At 35.8% G+C, this 11,414-nt stretch overlaps 1 protein-coding gene across 2 annotated transcripts; it reads left to right on the top strand.

The window, feature by feature from the left end:
• Window positions 1-3,109: 3,109 nt before the first annotated feature.
• On the top strand, window positions 3,110-11,397 carry LOC18598784 (pyruvate kinase 1, cytosolic-like). 2 transcript variants are annotated; one of them, XM_018121454.2, is made up of 17 exons: window positions 3,113-3,471; window positions 4,418-4,520; window positions 4,610-4,706; window positions 4,798-4,895; window positions 5,413-5,568; window positions 6,110-6,187; window positions 6,283-6,414; window positions 7,210-7,290; window positions 7,510-7,578; window positions 7,734-7,823; window positions 9,363-9,507; window positions 9,607-9,695; window positions 10,236-10,331; window positions 10,417-10,484; window positions 10,589-10,688; window positions 10,772-10,828; window positions 10,986-11,397. In XM_018121454.2, the coding sequence occupies exons 3-17, from the start codon at window positions 4,700-4,702 to the stop codon at window positions 11,124-11,126; spliced, it is 1,407 nt and encodes a 468-aa protein (XP_017976943.2). In that variant the 5' UTR covers window positions 3,113-3,471; window positions 4,418-4,520; window positions 4,610-4,699; the 3' UTR covers window positions 11,127-11,397. The 2 variants fall into 2 exon arrangements, with proteins under 2 accessions (XP_007028524.3, XP_017976943.2); XM_007028462.3 differs by lacking the exon at window positions 4,418-4,520 and having other exon boundaries at window positions 3,110-3,471.
• Window positions 11,398-11,414: the final 17 nt, after the last annotated feature.

Here is an 11,414-nt window from a genome sequence, read left to right as displayed (position 1 = left end):
CGTGTGCAGTGTGGGAGTGCACATGACGGTAATGGTGGTGTACGGTATGAGAGCTCATGGTGATAATAACTATGTACGGTGTGGGAGTGCACATGACGATGATAACTATGTGCAGTGTGGGAGTGCACATAACGATAATAACTATGTGCAGAGTGGGAGTGCACATGACAATAATAGCTATGTGCGGTGTGGGAGTGCACATGAACTGAGTTGAGGTTGGTTGTTGTATGCACAAAACCATGTTGACTATTTTTGGGAGTGAGCTAGATGTCTTCGATGTATGTTTGAAAATATCTATAGATATCTATATATATATATATATATATATATATATATATATATATATATACATAAATTCTTATACACATGTTTACACATACTATAGAAATGTTGGAGAAATGAAATGTGATTGCATTGAATGTTGATGGTTGGAATTCCTAAATGTTTTCAAATTGAGTTAAAAGACAACATAGCATTGGGTTTGGTCTTTGAAATATAAATTGCATTGTTTCTAACTTAAGTGCATCGTGTTATATAAAACCTTCCGTATCATTTGCTTGTTCCCTTCCTATGTTCACTCACTAGGTTTATACTCATTCTTTTCAACTTCATGTTTTGGTTTTCAGATTCAGAGGTAGTTGGATCTTAGGTTAAGGTGCTCCCTCATACTCATCATTGGTAGGTTTACCATGACAGTCAGTGATAGTACCTATGCCCAGAGTCACTCCGCTAGTAGTCAAGAGTTTTTTGCATGTGTATGTGGTTGTTTAAATGTAAATTGTGAGATTTGTTGTAAACACTGTATGTTTAGTTTGATTAATAATGTCGTCATAAGTTGGCAAGTAATAACATTATTTTGAGGATGGTATATGTTTGGTGGTCAAGATTTATTTTCAAAGAAATTATTATTGAAAAATTACGAATTATGGATATTAAAGAAAGACGGGTGATATATGAACTAATGAACAAGTTTTCTTATAAATGCTTGCTTGGGTCTAGTGGGTTATGCCTATTGGGCCAACACGTCGGTCATAGCTTGGGATTGGGCTGTGACATCTACTCAGCTCTTCTCATCGTCCATCGCTTTCTCCCCTACCTGCCATCAAAGCACATACATTTCAAAGACTGCTTTAGTCTTCCTTTCTACCGCCTTTAGCGCATTATGTTCACTTATTGCAACACGTCCTTTCTCTTTAGTAGAACTACAAGGTCTAATGAGTTACAACTGTTTGTATCAGAGTTTTAACAAGAAAATACCGAAGCTTTCCCTAAATATATGCAATAGGGGTAAGATTGAGAAACCAAATAAGTTTGTGTCTTGTGTATGTGCATTAAAAAAATTTCCCTCTTTTTGTTTGATTCCCATATAGTAACAATACAATATGAATATCTACATATATTTCTCCCCCTTTATCCATGTCTCCATGATCTCTCCCTCTTTTTGTCATAATAAAAAATGGGCAAAGTAATGAAGAGAAGCATAGAGTGTAGTGAATAAATTTCAAATGATAAGGCAAAAGTTATTAAAGTGGTCATTTGCCTTAGTATCAAGGAAACAGAACTCTTGAAACTCCATTTTCTTTGAACGGGCTACTAGAATGAGTAAAAGTGTTTCAAATGCAATTTTACACTCTTTAAGCATTTAGAAAAGTTTGATATGACAATTGAGCATGTCTAAATGGTTTTTCATGCCTAAATTTGTCCCAAGGCAAGATTTGTTATTGAAAGCTCCTTGAAAACTTGCATTAAGAACTTTCAGGAATTAAAATTATTGCAAGTTAGTTTGCTTGTATAAGCAAGTTTTGATCATTAAAACTTGCTAAAACAATTTTCAAATTTTAAGACTTTTATCTTTGCAAAAATGGTTTTCAAAGTCTCAAGATTATTAAGCTTCATATGCTTCCCTTAAGTTTATGTACTAATACAATTTAATCAAGTAAGCACAAATAACAATTTCATAACGTATGGTACCATCAATATCAAACATTCATGTGTAAAGTCATGCTTAAAATCTCATGCTTCCTCTAAATTGAAGCATAAATATATTTCTCAAGACAATAAGGAATTTTTATCACCAAGTATGTGTGTATATTTATATCAAGATCCTATCAAGCATTCAAGAGCAAGGTTAGATGCATACTCAATTTTAAGCTCATACATCTTTCGAGATTATGCAACTTGAAGCATGAATACATAAATCAATTTTACATAATCAAGAGATATCAATAAAACTCAAATGAGTGTCACGTAGAAATTGGCAATCAAATTTCTGATTCAAATGAGTATATACAACTTTTGACATAAAAATTACCCATTCTTTATTTTGTGTTCTAGAGCATCTAACCTTGAAGAAAATATTACTTCTTCCTTGATTTTGGTACCCAAATTGCTTTCTTTGGTTGAAAGTATTAGGTTGATATAATCCATTCAATAATAAAATATGATTTGGTTGAAATTTTAGGCTTTGTAAAGAGAAATGAACATAACCTGTGGGTCATAGAGATGCAAGTGTTGTAAACGAACTACATCTGGCCAATGTCTTTGGTTAATTAGGCCTTTACCACATTTGCCTTCAACTTAAATGAGTAAACCATAGGTCACTTCAAGTTAAATGCATAAACGATGCAAATAATTGCATCTGACTGAGTCAAAGGATCACATCATCGGATCAATCGGTCCAATTGCTAGACCTATCCAATTCTAATTAATAGGTGACACAAATGAATACGATCTAGTGCATATGCATACAACATACTTAATTCTCAAACAAGGTTTTTCCTTCTTTTGTTACTTCAATTTCGTCCAACTTTATATTAATTTGTTAAATTTATTTGCTGGACTTGTTTTTAACCTTCTTTTACTAGAATTATATTAAAAGTTATTTGGTTATATTCTCTTACTTGTTAATAATAATTAAATTCTTTTTTGATATACATAAATTATCTAAAGCTATGCATTGTTTTTGGTAAGAAGCAATGCATTTGAGTCCATAAGATGCATGCAGCTACCCATTTTTCGTGGGTCCCATGATCTAAATTCTGAAAAGAGAAAGGAATAGTTGGCTGGCGCTTGCGGGTAGGTGAAGCGAAAGGTTGAAACATAGACCTCCGGGGCCAAGGGCCAAGGGCCAAGGGCCAGGGGGCGAAAGACAGTTGGACTTGCGTCCGTATTTGAGCGCAATAATAACAGTTGAAAGGGGAGCGGAGGCACGGGGGTGTTTGGTAATCTGATTTTGTTCCCCGTAGACGTACCTGCCCACCTACTGCCTATATAGTGTTCATTTGGCTGCTGTGGTTTTTTACCCGCCAAAAGCTACCTCCTTACTCCTTACTCCTTACTCCTTACCTTAACTAACTACCTACTTCTTCCTCTTCGCCTCTCTCACTCCGAATTCTGTGGACAATGCAAGGGGGACAAATGGTGGTTGAAGGCCCTGTCAGGCTCTCCTCTGTTCTAACTTCTTCCAAATTGGTATGAACTCAGCAGTAATTCTGCTTCCTTTACTTCTTCGGCTTATTTTTCAGTGAAGGGTTTCTCTTCTTGCAGTTTCGATATGATGGAATATTACTAAATGTTTAAAGTTTTTGCTTCATTTCTCTTCTTGCATTTCTCTTTCATCAGCAAATTAGAGTGTTTGAGTAGTCATAATAGGCTTATCTTGGCATTGCCATGCTTCTCTAGCTAATTGTCTTTGATTCGAGTTTAGAGTGTTTTTCTGCGAAAATATTCAATGCAAGTTAGCATTATGTCTTAGTTTGTGTAGAAAGGTACTTCAGCGGTGTTGCAACTAAGTGAGGTGGATGATGTAGGGAGGATAGATAGGAGGATTCGGGTAGGCTTTAGAGATTTGAACGCTGTGGCAGGTGAATTGAAAATTGGAAGTGGGAAATAGAGAGTTAAATGTAGAAAGTAGGATAAAGGGAGTGTGAAATTGGAAGTAAGAAACTGAGGCAGACAGATCAGGAGGTAAGAATTAAGTTTCCATAATGAGGCCAAGGATGCCATTAAGTAATGCAAATATTGCAAGCAATGAAAAAATGCAAATATTTCAAGCAATGAAAACGTGCTTGCTTACCTTCTAGTAAAGAGAGTTGGGGTGTATTCTACTGACAACCTGTTAGTGCAGACATTGTGACAGAAGGGTAGACGTCATCCAATGTGTGAAAAAGGTATAAGAAATGACCTCTTAACTAACCCCATCCTGCCATCAAACCAAGATTCTCTACAACACTCTACTAATATAAGATTAACCTTAGACCCTGCCACCAATACGAGGTTAATCCTATCATCTTGACTTCAGATTTTATTCCTCTCATAATACTGCTGCAAACTACTACAAGAACGATTTTAGGGTCAAGGACGAATTTCTAAAAAATATACCAGAAATGAGTTTTAAAGTATGAAATTTATTTAACAGATTGAAGGGATGCAGCTTCTGACAATTGGAGAGGATAAATGAAAACATGGTTGAAACTCAGTCTACGTTGCGTTTTGATTACTTCCTGGCTAACTCAAGCTAGGTTTTTTCCTAATTATGCCTTTTTTATTACATTAATTGGCCTTCTAATCGTTAGTTGTTCTAATAATTTTATTTGTGTGAACTTGGCAGAGCTTCCTGCCATCACTGACAAAAATAGTTGGCACCCTTGGACCAAAGTCACGTTCTGTTGAGGTAATTGAAGCATGCATAAAGGCTGGAATGTCAGGTAATCTATATATGCTTCTTCCATTATGCATTTTGATTTTCTAGGCATCTCCTATTTATCCTTCATGTCTAATTGTAGTCTTCATTTACAGTTGCAAGGTTTGATTTTTCTGGGTTAGACAGTGACTATCACCAAGAAACTATTGACAATTTAAGAATAGCGGGGAAAAGTGCCAGGAAGCTTTGCGCTGTAAGTGATTACTTACAAAATTAGTTTTGGAATGCTGTTATGCACAAAATTTTGGATGATAAAGCTTTCAAGCTTTATTTACCTTTTGCATATATATCAATTGTGAAGAACTTGACTGTGTGCTTGATTGTCTTGTTGCACATTAACATGTTTTTTCATGAGTAGGGGGAGAATAATTTTAATTTGAATAAACTTTTCATGTCAAGCTGATAAATGCATACTTGCACCCGAGCATTTGTCTCATTGGTTGGTGCATAATCCCCCTGCTTAAAGAGCAGGGTTCGAATCCCCCTTCCCCCAATTATAAAAAAAAAAAAAAAAAAAGCTGATAAATGCATACTCGATTAGAACAAGCTTCTAAGCTAGATGTCTTTTGCTTGCAAAACTTTTGCCACTGTTTTAGTAATATCCTTCATGCTTTAGTGCTGCACGAAATCTCATATTGTCTGATTTGATTTATTGGTCATTTTAATGACCCATATCCACAATTTTACTGCATTTTTTGCATAATTTTCAGGTTATGCTGGACACTGTGGGTCCAGAACTTCAAGTTTACAACAAGACAGCTAAACCAATTGAGCTAAAGGCTGATGAGATTGTGACCATCACCCCAGATGCTACAGAAGAACCATCATCAGAAGTGTTACCTATTAGTTATGCCGGACTAGCTGGGGTATGTTATGCATATTAATGTCAAATGGTTTTACCCAAAAACTAAAGAAATGCTAACTACAGGAAAAAATTGGAGCTCAGTAAAAGGGGAAAAAGAAAAAAAGAAGAGGTAGGAATGAAAATTGTGCAATAGAGATCATGGATTTGATGTTGTTCTTATATCTGGCTGCCTATATGAGGAAATCGATTGATTTAAGTTTAACACCTTTATTGTCCCCTCTTCAGCAGAAAAGCAACCATCAGATCCACTTCAAGTTCTCTGTTTCTGGTTTTAGTCCTCTGAGACATTGACTTCTTATAATCTCTTAGAATAGATACTCTTTTATCTTAACAGTTTGTTTATGCTATTTTCTTTGTCTCTCTTTGTTTTTTCGATCCTTTCGGATGCCTTCTCTTGTGAAGAACATAGCGGAAATTCAATGGCTACTGATTTACTTTCTTGCAAATAGTAGTGATTGGCTTGCTGCTGACATTAGGTAAATGCACCATTCCCTTTTTACATTTAATAAATTCTACTTGTGTTTTTTTTCTATGAACTGCAGACTGTGAAGAAGGGTGACACTATTTTTCTTGGGCAGTATCTCTTCACAGGAAGTGAAACTACATCTGTCTGGCTTGAGGTAAAAATTGCCATTGATTTGGTATTGCTTCTTTAAGGCAATGTCTAGATTCAGTAGCCCAACTTTGTTTTGCTGGTTTGTTCATTAATTTGCAGGTCTTGGAGACAAAGGATCAAGATGTTATTTGTCTTGTCAAAAACACAGCCACTCTTGCAGGCTTAATATTCACCATGCATGTTTCCCAGGTCCGCATCAACTTGCCGACTTTAAATGAGAAAGACAAACAGGTAATTCTTAATTAATTAAGTTTATTTCTGCAAGCAACTAACAAGAGGGTTGTTAACATCAAGTCCCATACAGTTTGCGAAATCTGTTTTTGGGTTTTCTTACCTGATTTGTTGTCTACAATAAGTCCTTAGCTGCACATTATTGCTGTTAAGTAAAAGTTTCAAAAGGATGATGACAAATGTGCTGTCTTGTAACAATTACCTTCTTAGCACTAATTATGGTTTTATTTATTTTAACAAAGCCCATAATTTTAAGTTTTAACTTTGTCAACGTTTGATATTGTTTAGATGTGGGTAATTATGTCATAATTTATTACGTGATTCTCATTGGTAAGTATCAATGTCCCTTGAATTATGTCATTGTGGATAAATCATGTTTAAATTTAACTGATTCTTAGTTCACCTTTGATCTTAAGTTCTAGCCTATAATGTCCATTTGCTGGATGTGTTAATGATATTATTCAAGTTAGTGGTCCTTCCTTCTAGCACTTTGTGAAGCAAGACAGCTTAGCATTTTCGACTTCATCTATTATAGGTCTGACTTTTATTTCTCTTCTTCTATGTTTCGGAACTTAGATGCTTATGGTGGGAGCATTTTTTGGAATTTTAAATCCTCAGCATTATACCTCTCTATAGATTGCCTTACTATCTTCTCCAATTACTGAGGGAAAGTGTAATGCTCAATGAGTGAAGGTCTCAGCATTTCGTTGATGCTTTATTATGAGTTCTAACTGCTTTCAAGGGAAGTTGTCTGGCATCAATTAAAAATATTTGTCTCTGTCTTCACTGTGATAGGTAATTTCAAACTGGGGCAAACGGAACAATGTTGATTTCATATCCCTTTCTTATACCCGCCATGCAGAGGATGTGAGAGAGGTTTGTTTTATTTATTTTTCTTTTTCCTTCAAGAGTTCTTGTCAAAAGAAAATCTTATGATTCTTCCATTGTTTAATCGATAAATAATTTTGTTTATATCATCAAGAAGATGCTTTTATGCTATATGGCTGATTGTCTAAATCATTTGGTAGCCAACAAAGTTTTACATGTTGACTGGATGCATACACATCTAATGACAGATGTTCATTCTTTCTGCAGCTTAGAGCTTTTCTTAGAACACAAAATCTTCATGAAACTCAAATATTTGCCAAAATTGAAACTGTAGAGGTAAGATGACTTTTTCCTAAGATTAGTTTGTGGGTGTCTCCACCTTTGTAAAAATGTTCTCTGTAGTAGTAAACCTTTTGTGTATCTTTGACGTTCAAATGTTAAGTTAATAGTGTCAGCTGATCATACTATGATGGGGTTCTTGATAATACCAGGGTCTAAAGCATTTTGATGAGATCCTCCAGGAAGCAGACGGTATTATCCTTTCTCGTGGGAATTTGGGCATCGACCTTCCACCGGAAAAGGTAGTGCTTCGCATAAAAATTGCTGTTCTTATTCCTAGAAATTCTGCTTTAGTTAGATTTTAATGTAATTTAGATCGTTTAGTGATGATTATTCATTCATTCTTCTATTTTTTTTTTTCTTTTGGATATTTGAGTATTCATTGTTTGACTGGTAGCAAACGGATAAGGTCACTTTGAAGGTTAAGGTTTTACAGAAAATAGCAATTAGTTTCTACCAATTGTTGGAAATAAGCTGAGAGCGATATTGTGTTCAGAGATTCCTACTGAATTGCAAAGTAACCTTTTATGTGCTGGGCATAGAGGTCAAAAACAGTTTTGCATGTTTTTCTTTGTGGATGCAGAAACCTTTAAAGGAAATTTTCCTCATCAATATATACATATGCGACTTCTGCTTTTTCTCCAGAGTTGCTTATATATGCCAAATTTCACAGTGTGCTGCTGGGCTTCAAAAGTCCTCTCGTTCTGTTTCCATTAAACTGATTTTAAAATTTCTGTGTTAGTTGGCTAGATTTCTAGTTAAAGTTGATGCTTTTGCATTTAGATCTTAAGAGGTATCTTAACTGATTGCTTCTGGTTTGAGCACCAACAACCTTGTCATGGTTTTGGCTGGCCCATTTTGCAATTATTTTATTAATAAAACGAGGATGAAGTTCTGAAATAGTTCCCAATAATGTTACTAACAGATTCACCAAAAAGAGTAAAGTAACCATGTTAGCGTGCATTATTGGAGTTATTCTTAGGCTCATGATTTATGTTTCATTTACTGGCTTAAAAGCCCTAATGACATGGATTGTTAAAATTTATGCTACAAGACTTTTGTAGTGCACTTCCTCTGCCACCATATAGGCTATTGATACAACTAGGAGATATACATTCAGTACAGCTGCAGATTCGTAACCTCCATATGGCAAATAGAAAAGTCCAATGCCTTGCCATGCATCCAATGCAATTTTTGTAATCTAGGTCCATCAAAACGTAAACAATGATAGGATGGCTTCCTATCCCAAGTACAAAAATATTGTATATATTAAGACCTGCATAGTTTACTTACATGATCATTTATGACTTGCAACTTTTTGATGCTTAACACTATTTCAAGTTATCAATTCTGCAAATTTTATGCTGGAAGTTCACTGGAAATTTTGGATTTTATGTTGTACAAATTCATGTGAAAAATATATCGTACTAATATATGATTCCACCCAATGCTGCATGCTAAGGCTTAAGATACATGTTTAGAGTAAGTTATTCCATGTTAGTTGCCTGTTAAACCATTCCAGATATTTTTCTGCATAGTTTGTTTTTCTAAACCTATTCATGAAGGTTGAAATGTATTTTCTCGTGGTAATCTTTGTTAAAAGCACCAAACGACAGGTTTTACTTTTATATATCAGAAAGTCATGGCTTACGAAGACCAGCATGTTCTACAAACCAGAGTAATTCGCATTAGATGACCAGAAATTTTGTCATCCCTAAGTTTGATACCCATAACCTTTTTCTTGCTGTTGACGTGCCCTTGTTGGTTTCTTTCTATTGTAGGTTTTCTTATTTCAGAAGTCTGCTGTACATAAGTGCAACATGGTAGGAAAACCTGCAATCATTACTCGAGTTGTGGATAGTATGACTGAAAATTTAAGGCCTACCCGTGCAGAAGCTACTGATGTTGCTAATGCTGTGCTTGATGGTCTGTAAATTGATATTTTGTGGAGAAGAAGAAAAGAATTGTCAGCTCATTTTGGATATCTTGTATTAAAATTTACCTCTTCCTTGTGCTTTCAATTAGGTACTGATGGTATACTTTTGGGTGCTGAGACTCTACGTGGCCTGTATCCCATTGAGGCTGTGACAACTGTGGGGAGGATTTGCGCTGAAGTAAGTAGTAATATTCCTAAACTTTGGAATCAAATGAAATATGAGTATTCTTAGAAGCATTAACAGGCAAAAATGATGCAGCACTAAGAGAAGAAAGTGACATGGCAGATGGGACTTTACAACAAAACAGTTAGAAATGAGTATATTGATCAAATAAATGATTATGACATGCATGAGGTTAGCATTTGAGCTTGGTTTGAGTTCGAAATTGTCTATTCACTGATGAAGGAATTGGGCATTCTCAAGTGCTTGACAATCGCTTCTTGCAATTTGGGGAAAAAATAGAATAAAAGACTACATATCATCAAGTTAATGTTTATAGTTTGATGCTAGGCGTGGCTGGAGTTGTTCCTTCATTGCCATGCTGCAAATCCTCAACAGCAATTTGCTTTATGCCCCAATGTGTTTACCATGAGGCGGTGCCCCCATCCATCAGCATCCCTTGTGATTACAACTCTAGAACTATGAATTGTGTTGAGAAAATGCACAAACAACTTCAAATTCCATTCCACATTGATGAGTGTTTTATACTACGTGCAGGCTGAAAAGGTGTACAATCACTTTCGCCATTTTAAGAGAATTGACAAACATGTTGGAGAACCCATGTCTCATGCTGAATCTGTAGCTTCCTCAGCGGTATCTTAAACCCTCAACCTCTGTTGTTGAATTTTAAACCCATAGCTTGATGCTAACTCTACTCCAAATCTCTACCTTTCTGCAGGTACGATCTGCGATCAAGGTCAAGGCTGCAATTATAGTTGTGTTCACATCATCAGGTGGAGCAGCAAGGTATCCTTTAATATGCTATATAATTACTCATTCTAATCTGATACCTGAAGCTGACCAATAGAGATGTAAGGTCACTTGCTTACTTACCAGCTTGGTACTGACAGATTGATTGCAAAATATAAGCCACCAGTTCCTGTTTTAGCAATTGTCGTCCCACGTCTCAAAATAAATTCATTTAAGTGGACGTTCACCGGTTCATCACAGGTACTTGCAACTCTGTTGTGCACTGTTTTATATTGTTATCCAAGAGTTAAGCTCTTCCAGTGACCACGCCTCTTATTTTGCAGGCTAGGCAGTTGCTTGGTGTTAGAGGAGTCTACCCTCTGTTGACCAGTCCTGACATGGTAAGCCTTCTCTCTCTAAGGATTAGGGCACACTAGCAGCTTTAATATGGGGATTCGGATGAGGGAACACCTCCTTTCTTCTTCTTTCTAAACACATAGGTGTACTCATTTAATATTTTCTTTTCTTTCTTTTTGCACTGTTTTCTGTATACAACAGGCTACTTCAGGTGAATTGGGGTTAAAACTTGCCCTGGATCACGGTAAATCAGTGGGATTGCTCAAACCTAATGATCAAGCTGTAGTGTTCCAAAAAATTGGTGACTTGTCAGTGGTCAAGATCGTTCAGCTTGAAGGCTAGGAGGTTGTCTCCATAAATATTTTCAACCTATCATTTCAGACAGTATTTGCCTGCAAAACAACTAATCATTCCTTCCCCAATTTGCCTTAGATAGATATATCTCTTTAATTAGAAAGGACAATAAAATAATCATTTTCCTTGCTAGCAAGAAACATTATTTTGTTCAGCTCACCCTTCTACTTATCTCCATTGTAAAGAAACGCAATAATCACTTCCCTGCGTCTTACTAGTTTCGTATTGCAAATTCTCAAATGTCGCCTAATGGCTGAAATATCACTGTTTACTATA

Source organism: Theobroma cacao, chromosome 5 (assembly GCF_053813885.1).
Source record: "Theobroma cacao isolate CCN51 chromosome 5, ASM5381388v1, whole genome shotgun sequence".
NCBI classification, from domain to species: Eukaryota; Viridiplantae; Streptophyta; class Magnoliopsida; order Malvales; family Malvaceae; genus Theobroma; species Theobroma cacao.
The sequence above is the reverse complement of the archived record's forward strand: the minus strand, read 5'-3'. Positions and strand labels throughout refer to the sequence as shown.

Bases quoted from the DNA above. Each gene is read 5' to 3' on its own strand.
- LOC18598784 (XM_007028462.3), top strand. From the start codon at position 3,403: ATGCAAGGGGGACAAATGGTGGTTGAAGGCCCTGTCAGGCTCTCCTCT. The intron at 4,707-4,797 runs GTAATCTATATA...CTTCATTTACAG, and splicing joins CATAAAGGCTGGAATGTCAG to TTGCAAGGTTTGATTTTTCT. The intron at 10,332-10,416 runs GTATCTTAAACC...ACCTTTCTGCAG, and splicing joins AATCTGTAGCTTCCTCAGCG to GTACGATCTGCGATCAAGGT.